The 25,038-nt window shown below is 39.1% G+C and overlaps 1 protein-coding gene across 1 annotated transcript; it reads left to right on the top strand.

The window, feature by feature from the left end:
* Positions 1-4,307: 4,307 nt before the first annotated feature.
* Positions 4,308-24,318, top strand: LOC120757752 (telomere repeats-binding bouquet formation protein 1-like). Its single transcript, XM_040075339.2, has 20 exons — positions 4,308-4,373; positions 7,363-7,473; positions 7,659-7,787; positions 8,235-8,366; positions 8,790-8,850; positions 8,946-9,061; positions 9,202-9,324; positions 9,840-9,992; positions 11,072-11,203; positions 12,581-12,706; positions 13,679-13,836; positions 14,568-14,923; positions 16,484-16,545; positions 17,541-17,633; positions 19,017-19,187; positions 19,665-19,745; positions 22,285-22,398; positions 22,781-22,893; positions 23,423-23,632; positions 24,183-24,318. Exons 2-20 carry the CDS (start codon positions 7,365-7,367, stop codon positions 24,210-24,212), a joined length of 2,469 nt encoding a protein of 822 aa, XP_039931273.1. The 5' UTR covers positions 4,308-4,373; positions 7,363-7,364; the 3' UTR covers positions 24,213-24,318.
* The last annotated feature ends 720 nt before the right edge of the window (positions 24,319-25,038 follow it).

Here is a 25,038-nt window from a genome sequence, read left to right as displayed (position 1 = left end):
TATGTAATGAACAGTTCCATTAGCACCTTAAGGGTGCTCAGAGAAAACCAATCTCCTAATAAGCTGGTGTTTATGTTTGGTTTTATGGGCAATTTTTTTTCCTCCATAGGGAGAGTAGAAAAAAATACAGGGAGAGTAGAAGAGAATACAGCAGCATGCTCAATTGGTTTATTAAAATCGATGAGTTAGAAAGCAGTAAGTTGCTATGGAACTGAGGAAAACAGAATATCAATAGACCATGTTAAAACAGTCCACAGAAAACACAGTTATGTTAAAGAATATCATTTTCCTTTCTGCAAAAGGCCTATCATAGAGGGCACAACCAGGGTGATACAGAAAGCTGCATCGAGAGCTTGTGGGGGGAAAGAGTTCTTTGTGTTGTAATGCCTATGGAAATTCTGTGCAGTGACAGAGCTGTTGTAAGAGCTGTAAATTAGTACAATGCCTTCAGGTTTAAATTCAAGTTAGACGCATCTCTGCTCCCAGAGCAGCAACCCTTCTCTCATTGCTCTTAGACTGCAGTTTGAGAAACAGGCAAAACAGACCTCAGCTTAGAAAACCTAAAAAGCTCACTTTGGTTTCCTTGAGCAGATTCAGGAGCTCAAGGCAAAACAGCTTGGCAATTTGAGGAAAGTAACTTTGATCAAAAATACAATGTGTTATTGAATCGGTCTGAAGATGACATTTACAATGTTCCCTGGTGATATTGTGCACTGTACCGTAACAGTGGATAAAAATTGGGCATAGCCAGCATATCCATATCAATAACTGGATATGCTTTTCAAACTTATTCTTAGTATTCATTGAATTCTCATTCTTCTGTACACTTCAGCTCTGCTGTAAACTTCAGAGACATTTTTTCACAAGCTTCTAACAAGTTACTCTGGATCCATAATTACTGAGACCAAATTGAGTCAAAATGCCAAGTGAGATTACTCTTTCTCAAAGCCTGGAGTCACACAGAATGAAGCACTACATAAATCATGGTGTGCATCTCCATATACGTAACAGTCCAGTTACTGACCATAGCACTTACAAAGGGAGATACAACGTGCAGTTTTTTTTTACATGTGTCATTTTTTACTTTTTCTACAAATTGCCTAAAAGAATAAGCTACAAATAATATCTTGAATCTGTTTAAATTCAGGGATGGCATTGCAATAACCTAAAAAATTCTAAGGGTACCTAGTGCTGGTCCAGTAATACAAGAGAACTGTAAGTGTGTATTACTAGTTGTTACTCATATTAGGCAAAAATGGCTCAACTCAGCTTCACAAAGCAGGAAACAAGTCATGGAGAGTTCAAACGATGGGGTTGGGACAGTGCAGCCAGTCTATGTTTTGTGAAAGATTCTCTTAAGCAGTGGCAGTAGCAATGTACTCATCTCCTGTAACTTTGCTCCTTGTGATCTACTATCTACATCTGCAATTTTTTCTGACCTTTTTTTTTGTCATTTCTTCAGTTGAGTGCTGAGAGGAAACACAGAACTTCAGTGTTACTACCAAATTAATATATGTTTTTTCAAAGTAAAAAAATACTCAGAGAGTATTTTTACTCTCTGTTTTACTGTTGTTAGAAAACAACAGAAGTGTTGGAATGCATTAAATAGTGGAAGATATTGAACAGTATTTTTACATTATAGTACATCAGCCAAACAAATGGATAGTAGGGCTTGAGGAACAAGGTTATAAATGAAGTTTTGTTAAAAGGGCTTATTTTTGTCTCTATGTGTTAACTATCATCACCATGATGTAAGTACTTTACAATCCATTTAAATTTTCCTAAGTTGTATTATTTCATGATCGGCTATGATTTCTTTAATTTCTATTGTAGCCATCACTGAATTACCTGAGCACAATCTCTGAACAAGGCAAATGGTAAAGTAGTAAACGGCTGCAATAACTGAGCAGCCAACAGGATAAGACATATTGGAATATATTGGCTTTGCCAAATCCTCTATAAGTGCTTTCATTTCTTTTCCTCTTTGGTTTAAAATGCAACACATTTTCATTATACCTGATGACTCACCTCTGAAAGAAAAAGGCAGTACTATTTTCGGCAGGCTAAGTGGCATTTACAAATTGGCTCCCCTTGCTGGCACCAGAACGGCATTTTTTCTTACAAAAGCAGCTCATCAGCTTGAGTGGTGAGAAGATGCAAAAAAGTGAGAGAAGCTGATGGAGCTCTGAGGGTCTAAGGATCCAATGGTGCAAAAAGCTGAAAGGTGAAATACCTATTATTGAATTCAGAGTCATTAGGGAAAGGGAGTGTGTGCCTGAAACCTTGGTTCTGTCAGACATATTCACCTAGTAAAAGGTTTTTTCCTGCACCCATGTGTGTGACCAGTGCCAAGGGATGGCTGCTCTTTCTGTTGTGGGGGCATTGCAGCCTCCAACTACAGAGTATGCAAACTGAGCTGCACTGAAATTTGTTTTCCAGGGCTCAGCTTTGGGGCTTGTTCTGGTTAACATCTTTATTGATGATCTGGATGTGGGGATTGAGAGCACCATCAGTAAATTTGCAGACGCCCAGTTGGGTGGGAGTGTGGATCTGCTGGAGGACAGAAAGGCTCCACAGTGAGACTTGGACAGACTTGATCAATGGGCCAAGGACAACGGCATGAGGCTCCACAAGGCCAAGCGCCACATCCTGCAGGTCACCAGCTGCCTCAGTGTGAGCCAAAGTGTGCCCAAGGGGGTAAGAAGCCAACAGCACCTGGCCTGTATCAGCGGCAGTGTGGGCAGCAGGACCCGGGCAGTGCCTGCCCCTCTGTGCTGGTGTGAAAAATGCCAATCACTTGTTTTAAAATTTTAAAAGTTTTATAGTAATAAAATGGTTATAAAAATAGAATTAGAGTAATAAAAAAATTGAACAGTTAGGGTTAGGACAATACGAGACAATAAAAACAAAGTAACAGACATCTGGGTGCCTTTCTGGGGAAATAAGCTCTGAAAAAGGACTCCTGTTAACAAAGGATTATCTCTTAAAAGCAATAGCCTGTTGAATATTCATTCATTTCATATATGATGCATAAATTCCATTCAAACAAAGAATTCTCTCTGGTCAGTGTCACTTTTTTTCCCTTAATCTCTATGGTGTCTTCAGGGCTGAGCGAGGCAGGAAGAAGTTGGTCTCTTCTGATAAGGAATTAATAAATTATTTTTCTCTGAAAGATTTACATTTTCCTGTGGCTGCTATCTCTTTGTGAGTATTCCCTCCCTCTCTTAAAAAATTCATAATTTCTATTTTAACTACAAAAACTACATTTTAACTACAAAACTACATTTACCATACTATCAAAATATTAATACAACATTACTAATCAATACAACATAATACATATAGTAAATATCTTGCGTAGAGCCATATAATATAATATGCACTTTTCACACTGGGCACTGCTGAGGCCACACCGTGAGAGCTGAGCCCAGCTCTGGGCCCCTCGTTGAAAACAACATTGAGAGGCTGGAGTGTGTCCAGAGAAGCACAACGAGGCTTATGAGGGGTTCAGAAAATGGCCCATGAGGAGTAGCTGAGGGAGCTGCGTTTGTTCAGTCTGAAGGAAGCTCGAGAGTGTTCTCACTGCTCTCTCCATCTCCCTGATAGGAGTGTGCAGTGAGGTAGGATCGATCTGTTCTGCTGGGTGTGCAGTAAGAACCAGAGGAAATGGCCTCACATTGAGAGAGGAAATTCAGGTTAGATTTTAGAAAAAAAAATTTTCATTGTTCAGGCCTGGGAATAGGTTGGCCAGGGAGGTGGTGGAGTTGCCATCCCTGAAGGTGTTAATGAGGCCTCTGGATCTGACACTGGGAAACGGTTTATTGGTTTAGGGTTTGCAGCGGCAGTGCTGGGCTGACGTTGAACTGGATGGTCTTAAAGATCTCTTCCACCTCTGACGTTTCTACAATTCCAAGTGCTTCCCGTCTGGCTGAGAAGGCTCGGTCAGGGCTGTCACGAGAAGCGTCAGGGAGTCAGGGCGGCTGCACCCTGAGGCGCTCGGGCGGCGCTGCGGCTGCGGCGTCTACAGAGGGGCCGGGCCGGGCGCTGCCCTCAGCCCGGCGGGGTCGCCGCTGCCCCTCAGCCCGGAGATCCCAGCGCTCAGCCCGGCGGGGCCGCCGCTGCCCCTCAGCCCGGAGATCTCACCGCTCAGCCCGGCGGGGCCGCCGCTGCCCCTCAGCCCGGAGATCCCAGCGCTCAGCCCGGCGGGGCCGCCGCTGCCCCTCAGCCCGGAGATCCCAGCGCTCAGCCCGGCGAGGCCGCCGCTGCCCCTCAGCCCGGAGATCCCAGCGCTCAGCCCGGCGGGCAGCGCTCGGCAGCGGGCACCCGCCTCGCCTCGGGGTCTACTCAGAGCCACCCGCGCCGCCGGATTACAGGTACCTGAGCCGTACCCCATTTCCCCCCTCGGAACTTCCCAGCCCTCCCACAGAAGAATGCAGCTGCTGTTTAATCTTTAGACTGTTGCCTTCCATCCCCCCCACCCCCTTTAATTTAAAATTTTTATATGTTCTTTCCTTTTTATATTTGGGCATATCTGGAGTGCTTGCTAGGACTTCAAAGTGGAGCTCTGATAATGAATGAGCTGTAAATCACACACAGGTCGTCTGAGGGGGAGGGAACTGAAATAGGCCAGGACACCCCCAGGTCCTGTTCCACAGTGCAGCGTCCTCACAGCCTCAGCTGCTGCTCTGGGATTTGGTTTCCACTGGACGCCAGCAATCCCCACTTCCCCTCTCTGAGGTTTGGTCTCTGGGTTTCAAAGGGTAAGTCCCGCCTAGGCTGGCTGGTCTACTGACCGTGCCAGCTATGTACTAAAGCGCTGCTGAACACACACATTAACAGATTTGCACTTCTCAGGAGTGTTTCTCTCTTAGCTTTTAAGGGATGTTACTGGGTTATTTTCCATAACTGATGGGAAAGAGGTAATTACTTTATATGCAACATTCACCAGATGTTTGTTGAAGCAAATCTAGTTGCTTGTCTTTCCACCTTGCCCGGTGATGCAACACCAGAGGTGAGCTATTTGCATCTAATTAATGTAGGCTGGTTTATAAATACTATTTTGTGTGCCTTCCGTAGGTTGCAAAAGTAAAAGATCCAGGTAAGGTCAAGATGTATCCTTGTAATACCTACAGTTTTAAACCCTCTGTGCTTCCTATATTTTATAATTGTATAAACATGTATTAAATTAAGCTCTTCTGAAATGCAATTAGCTCCAGAGTGAACTAATTTTTACAGCCTTCCTTTTTTGGGGGCGTGGTTTTTTGTTTTGTTGTTTTGTTTTGTTTGTTTGTTTGTTTTTTTCTTAGGCTGATGGGGTGGTAGCAGTAGGACAAAAAGAGATGAGGAAGACTCAGAAGATTTTCCATGTTGTGACAGGGTTGGATTTGCAGGAAAATGAAATGTATGTCTGTTATCACTTCCAAAAGGCTAAAGGGAGATGAACTCTCTAAATTCACCCTCTCTAATGGAAGCAGCAAAGGATTGGGGGTGATCAGTAACTCTAAACAGAAAGCAGGGCTGTCTTCATTAAGATGAAGATACTGCTTTGAGCAGTATCTCAAAGTGTGCTCCACTTTGAGAAGGAAGACTAACCCACTATTAAGCTGGATTAGGCACTGATTCAAAGTTTGTACCTGGAGCCAAGTAATTTTTTTGAGAAATTGTATTATGTTACTGTGGTGCTTGCATCAACCTTTTGTGTTTGGGACTTCAGGCATGTTTGAGGAACCATCTTTCTGCCTCCAAAACTGAATGTCACTCTGCTGCTCTCAGAGGCTACCACGTTGGGTTTGTGAAGAATCAGTGCTGTGGTACATGATTCATGTAATGTGACAATGTCTTTGGTGAATTTAAATAAATTCTTAATATAAGGAATTGTACTAATTGTCTTTGGCTTGATCAATACTGCTAGAACAATGCTGATGGTTTAGTGGCTCCTTGAGCAGCAGGAGGCTGTGTGTTTTATAGTGTTCATCCTCTAAGTAACGTTACTTGGTCTTAGTGCCAGGATCAGCTTTGTTGTGATCAATGACACAGAGCAGTGGATATTCTTTACTGGCTGGGATATCGGACAGTGCCCCTCAGTGGTAACATGGAGCTACCTGATTTTTGCAGAAAGTCCACTTTCAAAAGGCAATAACCTGGTAGTTACAAATGCAGGGTTGTTATAAAATACTGCATTTCCAAAGGAAAGCTTTGCCGTACAATAATACATTAAACTGTGTGTGTGAGATGACAGAGTAAAACCCGAAAACTGGGAAGAGTGCATTTTAGAAAAGTGATGTAATTTATACTGCATATATTATAAACACTGCTAATCTGAACAGAACTGCAGACACCTTTTCCTTGACATTGTAGAACAAGAACAGCGATAAAACAAAAATGAACACTCAAAAGGTGCAGAAAAATCAGTGTGGTAAGATATCTAATATAATTTGTTATTGTAATCTATTTTATAAAGTATCAATTTTACAAAGTTTTAGTGGTGTGTGATAGGCCTGTTGTGGGGTAGTGAGCAGTTGGGAAAACGTCCTTTTTCCTAGTTGCCAAATTTTGAATACTGTATTGGATATGCAAAGGGTAAATCCAATAACAAACCTACATATAGTGAAGCACACCACCACAAAGTCACTTTTTTTTTTTTTTTAATTTGCTAATATTTATCCACATTTTAATTGTATTTTAACTTCTTTAAGGACCCCCAAACCTTGTATGGGTTTACAACAAACAATACCTTCTATCACGATTAGAATTAATTATCAAATAAGTCTTTTAATTATACCCCAAAGACTAAGAAACAGATTTTCCAAGTCTGTTTACCCACCTAGGGTTATATGTAGGTGCCCAGAGAATATTTTGTGTTAACATCTCTAACCACCTGATTAGGGCTTTGCTGCTGTGGTGCATGATTTATGTCTCCTGTAACTCAGTACCACAGAGCAGCTCTGTGCTCTTCGACTCTTTCCTTACTGTTCCATAGATTTTCAACTGTGTTTGCACTCTGGATATTTTAATGGTCATGTATTAGTTATACTTAAAGCACCTTGCAATTGTGCATGTAATAGTTAGTAGTTTACATCACACTCACTAACAGTTACTAGTAATTAAAGGCAAGAAATATTAAAAGGAGGCTGTTACTCTACAAAGGAAATCATGCTCATATCACAAACTGTGGGCAGAATATTTCTACGTTTGTTGTTTATGGGTGAATAGAAGTGATACAACTTCATTTTGGCTCACTTTTCCCTTTTTTTAAAAATACATGTGCATACTACATTTTGGACAGGTTTATTCTAATGCTGACTAGATTAATATATAGAAAATGTAACAATTTTAATGAAGTTTTTTTGTGTTTGCTCCTAGATATGAAAACAGATCTGAACTTACTGCTTGAATGCCTTAAATATCAGATGGACTGCCCTCTGTCTCAGAAAGAGGCTTTGATCACTATCTATTCCATTTGCCAACAAAACAGTAAGAAAGGCTTTTCCTTAGAAATAATGCAGTCATTTATGTTCACCATGTATGTTAAGAAACAGGTGGGCACTGTAAAAATGTTGTCTAAAGGATATAAGGGTTGAGATGTAGGAAAATCTTACAAGCCTTTCATTTTGCAGAGGAGCAAAAGACAAAGTTTCTGTTCTTTTATCCTCTTGTAGGTGAAGCAAGTGAATACTTTCGAGAAATTGGTGGTTTGATGTTTATAAATGACCTTGCCAAGTCGAGTGTTCATTGCATGGTGAAGGAAGCAGCTTTATTTACATTGGGGATTATTATAGAGAGTAATGGTAATAATTTTTTTTCTATTTCTGAGTTCATTATGGCTCCCTGTCATTCCTTGTGCTTGTGCTTTGTCTCAATTTTCTTTTGGTCTCACAAAATTAGACTACAAGATTGTCAGTTAGGGCAAGGGGCAATGAAGGTGCCCCAGTTGCACTGCCCATCCCCAGATTTGATCTATGCCTTGTTGATTTGGGCACACAGGGTGTCTTTAAGTTACCAGATACCTGTAGTCCCCCTCTCCCCCAGCAGCAAGTGTAAAATGACTTCTGGATTGTTCCAAAGCTTGCCAGGATTCTGGTTGGTGTAGAGCTCATTGCAGGTGGAAGCCCTCAGTCACTCTGTAGTCCTGCCTTGTCCCCACTCCCCACATACTTGCCACAACTGAGATTTAATAATTTGGGATTAAGAGTGGCGTACTTTAGGACTTAATGGTTTTCACTTTCTGTTTTCAGTGTATTGTCAACAGACTTTGTGTACTTCTCCATTGTTTGAAGACCTCATTTTATTTTTAATTAAAAAGGATTCTGGTGTGAACTTGAAAAGAATGTCTGTTTATGTCATCTTAGTACTGGTTTCAAATAATAGTAAGTTGGGGTTTTTTTCTGTGTTACAGCAACACTCTTTCTATTTGCCAATCTGCAGTACAGAATTTGGAACATTCAATAAATAATGTTTTGGTGAAGTTAATTTATAAAGATGAATGTTTGCATGTAACTGAACCTGAATTGTCTAAGTAGGTCATTGCTCACTGGGATTTCCTTAAACAGCAGAACGTGGTTTAGTTCTAAAAATATACTTTGCAAATTCAAACCCATAGTTTCTGAGAGTTTATAGAAAAAGAGAGACATAGAAAGGTTATTTACCAATATGTTGATATGATTTTGTATTTACTAATGGGGTGGATATGTGCTTAGGAAAGGGAATGTATGTATGTAAATTAAACTTGATATTAAGATTTTGTCTGCAATTTCATTTGTCTCTGGAGTCTTGTGTGTGTTTTCTTTTAGAAGATGGGCAAACCTACGTCAGGGATACAGGCTGCATCAGCCTACTGCTGCAGTTATTCAGGTAAACAGGGTTGCAATTCCAACAGACGAGTAATAGACTGGCTAGCAGCTATGTTTCCTTGACTATTTGGGACTTGTTTGCATTGTCCTGAACAGAACAACTCTTTCCACCTCTGAGAAGAATCTGTCAGATGAAAACACTGATCCCAGCTATCAGCTCTGGTCCTCAGTGTGCAGCACTCTGTGTGCCTGTGTGAACAACCCCCAGAATGGTATGTGTTGCTCTGAAAATTGTAAAAGAATGTTGAAGATATTCTTCAAATTGGTAGAACTTTGGTTTCATTTTTACTGTTCAGCTGAAATTTCATTTCATTGCATTTTGATTTGGGGTAATTTGTTTTTACTTTTCCAGAAGATAATCAAAACATTTGCTGTTCAGTTTTTCCCTATGCCAAAGAGTGGCTCGAGAGTTGCGCAAAGCCTGAGATAGTTCGTCCCATTTGTTCATTTCTTGGTCTCACAGTTGCAAATAACTGTAAGTGCAGCTCAAGCTTTACACAGTTTCGCGTTTGATAAAAGTACATTAAGTTAGAGAGTAAAATGTTTTTTTCTTTCTTGTCAATCTCTACAAAGTCATTTTTTGTTCTTACAACTTTTATTCTGACATCTGTATTCCACCATCCTTACTTACACTCCACTGAGCTCAAGTCCACAAATAGCCACAAACTAATTACATTTCGGAAGGTCAGTAAAACTATTTGGAAGCTGTTTCGATTATAAGTATTTCTAAATTAAAGTCATTATTGCTTGACTGAAAACAATGACTTAGGAAGAACTCAGGCATGATGTTTGCCATTTGTGTGCACATATTAGGGCCATGTTTTCCTGTATCTAATTTATATGCAGTTACTACATTTCTTGAGATTAATATATATCCAGCTTCTGTTGTATAAGAAATGTAATGACTAACACATGCGCAGAAAAACCGCGATGGTTTAATAATTTGCAAACTCTGTTGCTTAAATCACATTTTTTCTTTTTTTCACTAAGCATATGTGCAGAAATATTTTGTTTCTATTGGAGGATTGGATACATTAGCCAAAGTTCTCCTTGAGCTTATGCATGATTCCTGTTTGAGTGACTCCAGCATGAAACTTGCAGTAGTAGTAACAAAGACTCTGGATGCCTGCATTGCTAATAACTGTGAGTGAAAAGACATTTTTTATCTATGGTAATTTTAAATTGCAATTTTTATAGTCTCGTGCTGGTGGAAAAAATACATAAATGGACACTTAAAGGCAGTTAAATTATATACATCCCAGCGGATGTTGCAGTGTTTTTTAAAATTCAAAGGCGTATGTGGGGAGGGATTCATTTCATCTGAGGTGGATTACTGTCCCATTGTTGCTAAAATAAATACAGTGAAATTTAAACTGTAATGAAAATTAAAGATATGATGCTACAGCTAGTCCCGGGTAAGTAAAGCTGAGCTCTGGGCCTGGATTTGCCCAGTCAGTGTGGATCCTGGAGTTAGGCCTACGCCTGAATAATAAACTGTGTACCTTTAGACAGCTTTAGTAATTCAGAGGTGGAGCTGAACAAATGTGGTGTTTCTGCACAGCACACCTCTGCTCTGGTTTGCTGGCTGGGTGCTGCTCTGCTAATGAGGTCCTGTGTACTCCATCAGAAGGTTTGGAGAAACCTGTGATTCCTGGCAAACCTGTGGCCGTGGTTGGTGTATCTCATACTTCTGCCATAAGAGCTTCAAATGGAAGTTCACAAAAGTTTAAAATCATAAACCTCCTCATTCTGAGTGTAGTTTCAGATCAGTTGGTTTGTGACAGTACTAGGCCTCAGCATGGATGGACTAGCAGTGGTGTTCCCCGTGCCAGGAAGGGCTTGCCCTCTGTTCTTTTTATGGCAGATACTCTGTGTGTCAAAGCTTATTCAACTCCCTCTGGCTCCATGCTGGGGCTGATTAAGGATGTGGAGAAACTTAGCAGGCATCTCCAAAACTTGCACAGTGCAAAGCCCTCGTTCATCAGATCTTCTGCCTCATGTCCATGAAGCACAGGCTGGGAGGATGGGCAGGGCTGGATTTGGGAGCAGCACAGGAGGGATGGGGTAATCTGAACTATTAAAGGCAGATCAGGGCAGGGCTGAGCAAGCCCAAGGCTTTGAGGGGTCTGTAGATTTTCCTCAAAACCCAGCATTTTATACGTGGATAATTCTTGTACACTCATTATCTAGTTTATTTTCCTTCCGATTATTTTAACAAACAGCTGCCATGGGTGTTGTCTTGGCCAAGTATCACACTGTGTCAGAGCTGCTGAAGCTGCTGTCCAATGAGACACTGAGCACAGGAGAAAAAATCAGTATTATTCTAACAATTGGACACTGTACTGAAGTTTGTGGTAAGATTTGCTTTTTCTTTTTCCTGTCTGTCAGCTTCTCCTAAATTCTCATACACTAACTCCTCCAGTGGTGTCACTTCGTCAAGACTGGAACATGAGGGAGAGTTCTATTAAATAATATGATGTCACTATTTGGAAAAAAGTTTTCTATAATGTTCCATCTCTAAATTTTAAAGCTTGTTGTCAGGAAGTGGCTTTAGTAGCTTTGAAGAATAGACTGATATGCAGGAATTCAGAGCTGGGCTTGGGGATCACAGGGGGGAGTAATTAATCCAGCCCTGAAAAGTGCTACAATCCAGACATAGCAAATGAGTTGTCTTGAGCTCTCTTTTCATGGTCCTTGGCGCATACAGCTTCTGTCCACTGCTTACAAGGCCAGTAATATTTGTAAAAGCCATGTAAAAGCATTGGTTTTCAAGACACAAAACCAGTAGGTAGCCCTGAAATGTTTTTCTCATGTTCCTCAGGGTTTTCCCAAAAATATCTGGTAAAAATACAATACTTCAGTTGGTATTTTATGGTAGTGTAAATAAATAGAAAGGGAAGTTCATTTGTACTACTGTTTTTTCTCGTGTATGTTTAGATAAACAAGAAAAAGGGCTTATATTCAAAAATTCTGGTTGGTTTTCATCCTCTGAGTGCCAATAACATATTCAATAATTAGCTCAATAGGTCATAAATTTATTTTAGCAGACATTTTTTCATGAAGAATTATTGAAACAAGACTTAATGGAAAATGTCTTTTGAATAGAAAAATGGTTAAACCAACGAGTTTCTCATAAAATACCAACTCTGTCAAAATAAAAAAAGTTCAATTTTTTAATTCCTTTTTTAAATTAAGTTTAAACAAAAATGATCCAATTTTAGCAAGTTATTGGTTGTTTGAATATGTATGCAAATGAGATCACAATAAAAAATTAGCTAATTACATGATAAATGAGGAGGAACAGATTGGCTAGACCAGGATTAAATTACTAATTTTATTTTGCTAATTATAAACCTTGAGATTTTGGTATTTCTGCATCTCATGCCTCACAGACATGTAGCATATCTACTCCAAGAGCAGGTAATGAAAGAAAAGAAATACAGGAGTCATTCAAATGTTTTTGGCCACAAGTAAATGAGCTTGGAACTTCATCCTATAATTTGTCTCAATCATTCTTCAGTTTTCTTAGAGAAATGTGAGTTCTGGTCAAATCATCCTATGTGATGTAAAGGTCTCATGCTGTCACTGCAGCAGGCTCGGGTCTGTAATGAAAATCTCTTTTTTTACAGAAACTTACAGAAAGTTGCCAGTATTGGCTCTTAAAATTACTGTAAGGTTAAGGTGTGTGGGGCTGAAACCAACCTATTTTCCTTTACCATGCCCTATTCTAGAAGAAAATCAGTGTGAGCTGCTTCAGAACAATGGTCTGCCACTTATGATTCAGGTACTGACAGAGTCTCAGGACGAGGAACTCATCAAAGCTGCTACTTTCGTGCTGCAGAACTGCAAACAAATGAGTAAGCATGCTGTCATTGCTTTTAAAATGACAGTGATAATTTCCATCTGTGTTCTGCTGGTTCCCTAAGTGATTTTAACCCTGGCAGCTTTGTAATTCTGTGTACTCCAAGAGATGTTTGTTTTCTGCATAGAAAGTTGCTTATTTGTCATCAAGAACAGACTTAGGTAGAAAAAAAGAGAAGTGGAAATTCCAACAGTGTTGCAATAATGCATTTGGGAAACCTCTCTGTGTAGAGCCAGTTCTTAAAGCTTTCCCATCTATATATTCTGTAGAAAATAGGAACATCGTCATTTAACACCCAGGGGATACTCTCTTCCTGGGGATGTAGCACTAGAGAGAGAGAACAAACCAGGAGATAATCAAGCCTGAAATCACTGTGACTACATTAATTTCTAATATTAAGAAATCTTGATCTTTTTTTTTTTCTGAAGTAGGATGTCTTTTTAGGTCCCCTGTTTCAGTTTTTTATTAATTATCCGTACAGTACTACTGATGGAACAGAGAGACCTTATCCTCTAATCTCTAGAGCATGTGGAGGGTGTGCAATTGCTAATTAGGAAAAAACAAACCTGTATCTACATTTTTGTCCTGTAAGCACAACTGAGAGGTTTGTGTAAGATTGAGGGGGTGTGGGGATTTGTAGTGTCCATAAATATGGAATTGTTTTTTAAAGAAACTGAGACTCATACTGGTAAAGAACCCAGAGTTAAGCCAATGAAAAAGTCATTTTTTTTCACAGCATCATTGTGGGAACAGTTTAAAGTAACTATAATTGTAAGCTCACCTCTTGTAACTGCAGCTTATATTTCAAGTGTGTTAACATTTATGTATAAATTTAAGTTTTATACAAATTGTTATTTTGCATTAAATTATTGTGGCTAATCTTCAGCATACTAAAATATAATAAATACTTTAAAAATGTTAATTGATAAAATTTTAAATATTAATGTTGTTTTTTTTTTAAATAAAGCTGAGCAGTTGTCCCTGAAATTACACGATAACTCATTAAATGTGAACAATGCAGAAGAATTGGATGTGCAAGTCAGGAAAAGATGTCTACAAGACTACTGGAAGAAAGCAAAAGAAATTTTACACAGAATAAACTCGATTGAAAAAGAGCATGATGAGGTTGGCCCATTTACCAAAATAGGTTAAAACGAATCCCATCTTTCCAGAGTTTAAGGAGAAAGCAAAAGTAAATCCTTAAGATAATTTCAGTGTGAGCAAAAAAACCCCAGGAAAACGGTTGGATTTGTGTGATACTACAACCTGCAACTTTTATCATTATTGTTGATTAGGTTACAGGTGTGCAGAGAATGGAGGCATCTGTATTGTATGAAGTATTCTAGTTTATTGTAAGCCCAGATTTTCTTTGAGATGGAAAAGGAAGTTGAAATTATTTTTAATTGCTGGACATTCAAACCTATAATTTTAATATTTGCATGCATGAAATATTCAGGGTTGTATGGCTGTGGTGGGATAGATGACAAAGGAGAATGTGAATACAAGCTGAGATAGATTGTTTCAGATTTTCCTTGTGCTTTAAAGCTGCTAAGTATCTGTGGGTTTGGAACAGCAAGTTTCCGAGTTATTTAGATGGCTCTTAAGTGCTAGCAGTGCCTTGCATGAGTTGCAAATTCCTTGCTTCAGCCTGAAATTAGCACTTAGAAAGTACCCCCTCAACACCTTTAGTGGCATTGCTGTCTTGTTGGCTCTCAGTTCAGTCAGAGGGTTTTCTGAAGCTTCTCTGGAATTTGCTTTACCCTCAGAGTTAAGACTATCTAGTTAATCCTGTTACTGGATTTATTTAACATTTTTATAGAGCTTACATAGTCACTAACCTGTATTTTTCAATACAGGAAAGAGTGCAAGGAGAAATATTTGTAGACGAATCTTCAGTAGCCAATTCTGAAGCATTAAAATCCCATGAAGTGAATCCTACTGATCCAAAGAAGTGCACAGAAAGAGCACATAAATATGTCTGTTGTCCACAGTTGACCTCAAAGTTGAATAATCAGGTTCTTGCTCCATCTGTAACTTCAGCTCCACAAAGAAATGGAACAGTGAACACTATGGATGCAGCCTCTACCAGACAAACTGAACAGAGGAACATTCCATGTTCTGTTACTGAGCTGCAAACAGACAGTGTACCTCCAAGTCACAATATAAATGGAAAAACTGCTTGTGGAAATAATTGGTCTGGTCTTCAAGCAGGGTAAGAATCTTACACCTAATAAGTTGCTTTCCTTTAGTCATTCCAAATTGACAGGCTTTTAAATTATCTAACTATGGAGTTTTTTTCTAGTGCAAAGACATAGCCCTTTGGTGGCCTACTAGAGATTGTTTTTGAGGTGACAGATCAAAGATTACAGTCATTGCAGTAACAAAGCTGCTGATCTCTGAGTGCTGGTGTTGTACAGAGAGCTTCTTTTAGGGCACGTCTGAGTGCCTTCAACATAGTGCTGAAAATCATCCATGGCTTTTGCCCCAAAGTTCTCACTGATGTAACAGAACAAGATTTAACACACTGGTTTGGACAAAACCACAGTGGTTTCTGTAATGTGCCCTTACTAGGGAAACAACAGGTAGAGAACTGCTTGGAAAAATACTGAAATTGGAGTGTATGCAAAGTAGGGGGAAAGTTTCTGTGCCTCTGCTATTCTCCCCTCATGTTCCAGTGATGCATGGGAAGAGAAGCATGGGAAGAGAAAGGAACAGCCCTGTGTGGTCATTCCGTGTTCTCTTGCTTGTTGCTCCCACAAAAATGCTAATTTTCCTCCTTTTCTTTTGCTGTTTGTTTTTATCTTTCCTATTGATAAACCCAAAATTATTTATAGCTAACTTGCAATGATAGATACAGATTCAATTCTCTTGAGTTTATATCTGGAATATTCCTCAAGACAGTCAATGAAAAAGTATGAGCCAAACTACATTTTAGGTGGGTTTTATGTTTTGTTTTGGGCTTTTTGAGTTCTACATTTTTATTGTGCTTTTTTTTATGTGTCTGGCTGCACCTTGCTCTGTGCAGTTTCCTGGTATTATATTGTTACTTTGCAACTACCACAGAAATCACCAAGGGCCTAGATATTTTCCATGGTACATTCAGGTAAATTTTGCTTTGCTGCTAGTTAGCATAATTTCCCAGCTTCTTTAGTTGTTCTGGGCTCTGATGCACAAAGCTGTTAAAATATCAATTAAAAAAAAATTCTCTCTTTTTGAATATGTGTTTGTGTGAACACAGGAGTTACTGGAAGGTAACCATGGATCAGGCTCCTTGCTCCAGCTTTCAGAGGGAGTCAGGGACACAAAAATGCTTGATCAGGGTATCATAGCAGTGTGTTGATTGCATGGAAGTTAATTAGTGTAAGAAAATAAGAAAAGCAATTATCTTTTAGAGCATTTGCTGCAAATGGTGAAGGCTACAGTATTCTGAAGACTTTGTGAGAGCTTTATGTGCACTTGGTAATCTTTATGTGAATCTGAATTACAAATTACTCTGGAAACGAGTGACAGTTCTGCACTCCCTGCTGAACAGACTGCAATGAATGCCAGTCAGATCTCTGGGAAGCAGGTTTTAACATGCACTGATTACATGCTGGGTACCATAAGTCCCGTAACTTGGGATAGAGTGATTCTAGTAGAGTTTTCTCTTTTATATATTTAATATGGGGTTTTTTTGTTGTGCCCTTGGAAAGTGTGTATTTATTTGCAGGTAAATGTATGTTGTTTTTATTGTTTTGTTGGTTTTAATTTGTTCACATTTTGATCTTCCCAGTGAGGAGTTATTTAAACAACCAGCAGGGAGTGTTAGAAATATGAAACAGACATGCACATCAGGTACAAATAGCTACACATATTCCTTTCTGAGCTGATTTTGTTCTTAATGAGATTTTAATTAGTTTTCTGTACATTTGTCATTACTTTTTATCACTTGTTTTGTATCATTAGATGACAGAGGTACCTTTTGTGTAATAGCCTTTAACTGGTTTGCATAGTGTTGGAATTTTATATCGTACACAATTTTAGCAGGATAACATTTATCCTACTTTTCTTCTAATACATATTTTAGCTTTCTTTCTTTAAATTTATTTTAATTGTTCAAATGAATGTATCAGAGATTAAGTTTAGTGTTTAATCTGTATTTCTATTAGTGAAAGCCACTAATAGAAAATGCAGGTTTGTCCTGTCCCTGTAAGGCTGGGATCGAGCCTGCCTGTGAGAGTGACAGCCTGATGATGTTCCTACATGGTGAACATGTGTTTAAGAGAAAAGTTTTTCAGATTTGCATTAATCCCAGTCTGATACATTTATTTCACAGCTGGGATCTTTTCAATCAAATATTTATTCATTATTTCATTTCCTGTTAATTTATAAAATTGCTAAGTATTCATTAGATTAGAATTTGCCAGAATGGGATCTTTACGAGTGACCAGCTAATCTCCAGGTTATTCTCTGTTTAAACTGAGAATGTGTATTATTTCAGTATTTTTCAGCATCCCATTCCAAACAGGAATAACGTGTATAGGGCTTAGTTAAGCAGTATGGGTTTACAAGGTTAATGTGCTGTGTTCAAGTTGAAGTAATATTTTTTAGGAGAATTATGAAAAAACACTGACTTGAACATGGTTATTCTGGAATTACAGAAATGCGAATGTGAGTCATTTAACTTGAGAAATCCCATTTGGATTTTCTGTTGTTATGTTAATTACGTTATGTTAAACTTTAATAATCTACAAATAGAAAATGCAGTTGAATGTTGTTATGCTGATGCATGATTATTATGGCAAAAGATAGGTTATACTTCTTCATGAATTTTTTCCTCCCTCATTTAGATCAGCATTCATTCTGCTCAGAGAAAACTGAGAGAATCAAAAGTACTTCAGCTACATCATCATCCCATAAAATGACAGATTTAAGGTGTTTAGGTAAATATTATTTAAGATCTTTTCTTTCTTGCTTGCTTGCTTGCTTGCTTTCTGGAGTACATAAAGAAGCCTTAAAGAGTCATCAGTGCAGTAAGTGGATTGACTTGACAGAAATTGTAACCCATCTGTTCTATTACCTCTTACATAATAACAAAACCTCAACTGCTTCCTTGCCTTGCCTTGCCTTGCCTTGCCTTGCCTTGCCTTGCCTGGCGTGGCCTGGCCTGGCCTGGCCTTGGCCTTGGCCTTGGCCTATCTTGAAATAAAGCTGACAAATTGCAGTTTTGGTCCAACTGATAATGTGACAACAGAATATACAGTAACTTAAAAAATGACCCCCTAATTAGAAGATTATTTGAGCAGGGGTCTTCCTACTTTCTCTGCTTGCAGAGAGGGAAGAAAAACATGTAGCCCTGCTCATTTCCCTCATTTATTCTGCTGCTAAGCCTCTTCAGTGTTCTGCAGCCCTTCTGTTCTTTCTGCCTCACCGCTGTGAAGTACGGGCAGGCAGTTTTATGGTAATCCATGACTACAGCCTTCAGTTACCCAAGGCTCTACTTCCTCAGCCTGCTCCATCAGTAGGTCATGAGAATACTGCTGATACTCTGGATTTGTGAGTGGATTTTGTAATCAAGCCAATGTTTCTTTATTTAAAAATCCCCAAAGAAACAGAAACCCACAGAAAACCAAACAATCCCCAAAGCAGCCCATAACCCACTGTTGAACATTATTTTTATCCCAGTTGTCAAACTAAATTCAAGCTGAGCTTTAGCACTGCTTTATCTTAAGGTAGAATGTTACAGATGCAGACTGTAACTCTGGTGAGTGTGACTCCTCACACAAGTTCTCCTTCAGCTGATGTAACTTAACTGTGAGAGCATCCAAGGATATGATATCTAAACCATAAATTACCCTAGGAATGTCCTCAAAAATGAACAGCAAGGCTTCCTGTGAGGGAATTAATGACTAAACTACACTTACCATTGATTCAGATTGATACAGGTAACTGTTACAACACAAAGTTTCAAAAAAAATATATATATAGCACATAATATATAAATTTTGGCTCCTGGATAAATGTGCAAATGGAACTGAGTCCCGGGTCTTCCCATCTCACCATTGTTCGTAGTTCTGTCGAGGATCCATGCCTCATTCAGTACTTCTGGAGTGGAAGTGCAGTATAACTTAGTCCCGTAAAATGTTGGAAAAAAAAAAAAATTAAGACAGCGAATACAAAGTATTTCAAGAGGGCACATAAAAATGACATGAGTATGGAAAACCTGAGGTCAAATTGATCCCAGTGAGGAAAATGAAACACTGAACTTTGTGGTGGCTTCTTCAGAAGCTGTGATTGCTGTATCTGCAATATACTATTTTTCCCAGGCTGCACAGCAGGAGGACTGTCCTTGAACAGTAAAACGTTCACCAAGATGTTGCAGAGTTGTCTGCACAGGTGTGAGCACCACAGAGTCATCCTGGAGGCTGAAGAAAGATACCGAGGGGAGCTCCGCAGGGTGGCTGCTGGTAACAACAGCAGATCTGCAACTCACCAGAGTATGGAGTCTATTCTCAGTACTTGGAACTGTTGCTTTAAATTGCATTTAAAAGTCTGAACTTTTTATTTACTTCTCATTGTCTTGCTATTTTAAACTCACTCATGCAGTTCGATTTACAATGATTTGTACTGTGAGATCAGAATTGGCCACTTCTGTTTTCAAGGATCTTGTGTGTTTCTTGCCATGGTGACAGATGCTCATTAGAGGCCTTGATAAGACTCTCATGTTTGCCAGAAATAGTCAAGTCCTAAGAGAAAGGAGTGTATTAAGTTGAAATATGTGTGAGTAGATGTATGACATCACACCAAAGTAATTTCATTCAATATTACACACTTATGGCTGTAGGATACTTAGAAATCTTAATTAATTAAATGGAAGCACATCCTATACTTTTCTGGTTTAAAGAAGGAATTCTGAAAATTAAACAGTTATTACTTACTGGCATTTGTACTGGTGTCCATCTTATATTTTCCAGAAATGCTGGTGGCCCCAGTGAAGAAAGACAGGCTGCATAAAGAAATACCAGCTTTTAGGAGCAAGAAGGATAGTTTCCAAAGTAAGGGCTTGGCTTGGAAACTGGTGTGAAAAGCTCTTACTGTCTATTAATTCTTTTGCAGAACTTTACCATGGGAGACTGTGGATAGGAAGTTATTTTATTTTTTTTTCCTCTAGATTCTGAAAATAATCTGTATATTATTAGGCCATAAAATGCATACTCTATAACAATGAAATTGTGTAATGCACATAATTTCCCTGCAAAGTTATCTGTCACTAGCTGTGTTGATCCTGTTTTGAATCCTGTCAGGCACACCTTCCATGGCATTTGCCATTTCTCAGTTTTGTGGCATTGTTTTCTAAAAGGGTGTAGTGGTTTTAGTTAAAACCAGGTGAAAATGCCAATTAATGTAGTGGTTTCACGTTCGTCCAATTCTATTTGCCAAATTTAGTGTAGTGGTCTTAGTATTTACTCTCTTTTTGTGGGAGAAGTTGAGGAGAAGCAAAGCAGGCTTAAGCTTAAAAATAAACAAATAGTTTTATTGGAAAAGTTGAAAAAAAACCCCAAACCCAAAATGAAACTTCAAAACACTCTTCCCTTTCCTTACAAACTGTTAACTTTCTTATAAACAACACAGAAAGACAAAACCTGTGATTTTCAGTCAGTTTCACCATTTAAACATAATCTTTCATCACTTTGGGAGAGGAGGCTCTCTAGAGTTCTATGGGGATATTCGCCACAAGACAAAAACAGTCTGGTGGCTCCCAATGTCACAAATCTGCAACTGTTTGGAGTTTTTGCAGATTGTGCTGTTCCACCCATCAGCAGCCTTTTCCCTGGCCTCTCAGTGTATCTGGGGTACTGTTTAAGAATGCTTCCTCTAGTACAAAACAAGGATTCTCTTCTATCTATAAAATTGTCTCTATCTCAAAAGAAATAGAGACCTCCTTTTACCCCAGGAGCCAAGGGCTTCAAATCACTTTCTCTCTAAAATCATCTTCATCTTAAAGACTGAGACTTTTACCCCAGGAGTGAGGGGCTTCAATATTCTCACTTAAATCTCAATCATATCAATCCCCAACTTTGACTAGAACCAGCATTCCCCCAAACAACATTAAGATGTTACAAGAAACAGTCCATTTCTCCATAGTTTACTCCAGAGAAGTCCAGTTAAAAATATCCACATCCTCAATCCTTCTTTCTAATAATCTTTATCAGTTCTCTCACTCTTGCTCTCCTGACTTCATGCTGTGTCTTTTCTACGTCCACTCTGTCTCTTTCTTCTCTCTCTCAGATAAGGGTTAGGCCTTGGTAGGTTCATGTTGCCAGGAAAGGGTTAACGCTGCCCAGGCCTGCAGTGGCTGTGTGACCTCTGCCGGCAGCAGTCTCTCCCCCAGTGCATCTCGGATCGGCTGAGATTCTCCCTCCATTCTTTTCCTCTCCACCTGGGAATCAGAAGAGGAGGAGAGGAGGAGAGAGCTCTGCCCACCCCTCGGTGACAATCAGGGCGGCCTCGGCCCAACCGGGCCCATAGCTGTTATCAGGGGCCCGGTGGAGATCCCTCCCTGCTCCAGGGAAGTTTTAAAAAGTAGTTGATGTTAAACTGCAACCTCTCCTCCCCTGCCAGGAGCCGATGGAGTCTGGCCCGGCCTCGGGCCAGCTCCCCCCTGCCAAAGAGAGGGTGGGGAACAGCAGGTCCTACTCGATGTTACCTGTTCAGCTGGCCAGGAGGAAAAGGGCTGACTTGAACAAAATCAGGATTTAGATGGGTACTTCCCAAAGTCGCATTCAACATTCTCAGTGGTCAAAGCAGATGCCAGTATCCCAAACTAGCCTCTGATAGGTCCTTTTCCTTTCTAAAACAATTCCAAGGTCCTGACAGGGTAACACTCCACGTTCCGCCTTAACTAAAACCAAACTGTGCCAACCCATGACAAATGGAGAGGTTTAGTCAGGCTCAGAGCAGAGCTCAGCTGCCTGAACCTGGATTCAGCACCACTCCTTATACAGTTCCAGTCATGTTATTCCGTTAGACCCATTCCTGTTCCTGCTGGAAGCTCTGCTGAGGACTTACGGCTTGTGATAAACAGCTACAAGGGGAATCCTTTAGAATGAATTCTTCTTTGAAATGAGAATTGAAATTTGAGTTTTGAAATTCCCACCAGAAATTTATTTTTATTATTCTTATTTTCAAAACTCTTGTTTACGTGGTTATTTTTTTAAATTAATGCCCAGTAAAAGCTATTAGGTTGATTTTTAAATGTTTATGTTTTTCCCCTTCAATTCAGAAATTGATTAATTTATCTTATGAAAGCCACAAAGGTATTTACAATGTAAAAAAACACAACCAAAGCAACTGTATTTCATCTTGAAAACCCATTACAGCAATATATTATCTTTAGCAAGCTCACATTTCCTGTAAGCTGAAGTAAACTAAATTTTCCAGTCTTCCAAGACCAGATTAGTGGTATGGCTCAAAAGATGGTTCTCTTTTAAATTTTAATTCCTAAGACATAACCTGTGTTTTATGATTTCAATTTTTTTCTAAGAAAGATGTGTAATGTTTTATTGTTTGGGGTTTTATTGTTTCTTTTTTTAGGCATTCTTTTGACTCCAAATATAAAAGACAAATCTAACACTTCAGAGAGAAATGAACATAGTAGAAATACTAGGTGGACTAGCAACTATAACTTGACACCTGCAAGTGAAAAGTGTGAGTATTACCAGAAAATGAATTCTCTGATATGCACAGCTGAAAGATCAGTGTTTGCATTTAGGTCAGAGCATTGAGAGAAGCAACTGTCCTTGCTATTGGAGATAAATGGCTATGAATTTAAATAAACTGTTATCCTTTCTCTCACAGAAATCCACTTGAACATCAATAATACTTTTTTTTTGCTTCTGGTTCATCAATAGTTCTTATTTCTTAATGTGGATTATGAGAAAAAGATGTAAGGAGAATGAGATATTACTAACAGAACAATGTGTGCATATTCAGATTCCTTAGAATAAATGCTCCTTTGCAGATTTATATTACTTTTTCAGTACATTTTAGTTAAAGTGACTAAGTCGCCTCCTTGTTCACAATTTCATAGCTTTACAAAAAACCCAAGATGCTAACCAGAAGAGACAGAGAGTCAAAGAGATGTGCAGCCAGAAATGTCAGCGCTTAAAAGAAAATTGCACACATTCACTTGGTGAAGATGAGGTTAGTTATGTAAAGCCTAATCATGCACTGACATGTTCATATATGGCCAAATAAAAGCACTAGGAATTGCATAGTTTCTTTTTTAGCCACCTTTAACAGGAGCCCAGTAGCAAAATGAACCTTATTAAAAAAATGTTCCTGTGTTGATTCTGCTCCAGTCACACTGATTTAGCCCTGAACTGAGTTCAGCATTTTTCAGCTGACGTTTTTCAGAATCATGGATCTGGATATCTGATTTTTCCTGTACTGATGAAGATTTGCATAGCATGGAAGTAACAGAAACCTAAAGGAATAAACCTGCTAAAAGAATAAACTATGTAGGCACAATAGAAATGAAGAACACAGAAAAATTCTGTATTTCAGTAAGTGGTGACAGTGAAGAAACCATGAAGAAGCATTGTTCCTTTGCCAATGTGACCATTTCTTTACAACTATTGAATGGCGAATTGCCAGTAATATGGTACTTCCATGTGCAAAATAGTATGTACATCTATATAATTCTTAATGACACCAAAATAATTATTTGCAGGACAATGAAATGTGTCCCCTGGCCATGAGCACGAGACCTTTGAACAAGAGAAGAGCCCGAAAAGATTTCACAACTGAAGAAATCAACTGCCTTTTGAAAGGAGTCCAAAAAATGGGCAACCACTGGAATTTGATTTTGTGGTCTTACCCTTTCCAGAAAGGACGGACAAGTGTTGACCTTTCCAAGAAGTACTACAGGTTACAGGTGCAGGTAGTCATCACTGAATTTTCTACTGATAGCAAATGCTGTGAGCCCAGTTTTCATCGCTAGCCCCTGAGATGATTTGAAGAAATAAAGACAGACTTTCAGAGTATGCAGCCATAGGATTGTGCCTTGTGTCAGTGCAGTGCCCATGAGGATGCTCCTGAGAATGGTCTCTGGTGTAATTCCATCAGGGCTGGTGCTTAGAGAGAGACAACTAAAGTAGGGCAAGACCAGAGAGCCTTGGAACCTGCCACTGCCACCTGACAGGGTACAAAGAGAAAAAGTGTGTCATTAAGAGCTGAATTATTCCCTGTGTTGATCAGGAAGTTGCTCTCTCCTCAGCCTCTGTTTTGATGCTGGTCTGTGAGAAGCTCTGCAACCGTTTCCCAGTGGCTAATCCATGCATCCCTCACACAGACAGCATTGCTCCTGTCCTTTGGAGACCATGGGTGCAATTAAGTGACAAGTCTTTGTCTGCTGAAAGCTGGTCTGTAATAGCGCAGTGGTTTGGGGCAACATTTATCTTGATATTTTCTCTTTTATCTCCGTTTTATAGATGAAAAAAGCCCACAAAGGACATCAATAATATGATCTGAGAGTGCTTTGGATTTCGTTGCAGAACGTTCAAGAACAGCCTTTGTAACAGTGAGGTATTGCCCGAACAACTCAAGCCCTTGGAGAATTTAGGTTGGCTTGGACTCCTGTTTTTCAGTGACAGCTGACAGAATTGTTACACATCGTAAATTTGATTTACCATAACTTGATGATTTCTTTAAGTAATGCTATCACAGGCAACAGAATCTCTACCAGTAAAAATTGCATTCATTTGGAACTTAATTTAACCTTCTTGAGAATTTGATTTATGCAACTTTTGAGTTAACTTTTTGCAGCTTGTTCTATACCATTTGTAAGAAAAGGCTATATTGCTAAAATGAATACTTTATGTCTGAAACTGATGTTAATGTTGTAGTGTCTGAATCTGTTTCCTCTTAATAAGTGAAATGTTTAAAGCAGGTGGGATATTTTGGCATGCATTGAATATACTGCAGGTGCAGAAAAATGTCTCTGTGACAGAAAACACAATGTGTGGTTAAACACTGCTGCACAGAGGAGGCAAATCTTTCACTGTTACAGAAATTCTGTACTCACTGTTGAACTGAGTAGGTACTGATAGAACTTGGCTTCTGCTTATAGTTGGACAGTTTTCTGGTGTATTTTTCATGTAAGTGAGCAGAACCACCATTTCTGCTAATTACACATTTTTTATAGGAAGCTTTACTGAAAGCCTTGCTAACTTGATTTTTCAGAGATAGCCTTAGTATTTAAGTTATTTTCTTTACTTGTTCTGATAAAGGAATGATTAATCAATAGTTAATTTATTACGGAAAAGGTTTAGTTGTTGTATATAGCAC

This window comes from Hirundo rustica, chromosome 11 (genome assembly GCF_015227805.2).
Source record: "Hirundo rustica isolate bHirRus1 chromosome 11, bHirRus1.pri.v3, whole genome shotgun sequence".
Lineage (NCBI taxonomy): Eukaryota > Metazoa > Chordata > Aves > Passeriformes > Hirundinidae > Hirundo > Hirundo rustica.
Note: the sequence above shows the minus strand (reverse complement) of the source record. Positions and strands in the feature narration are given on the sequence as shown.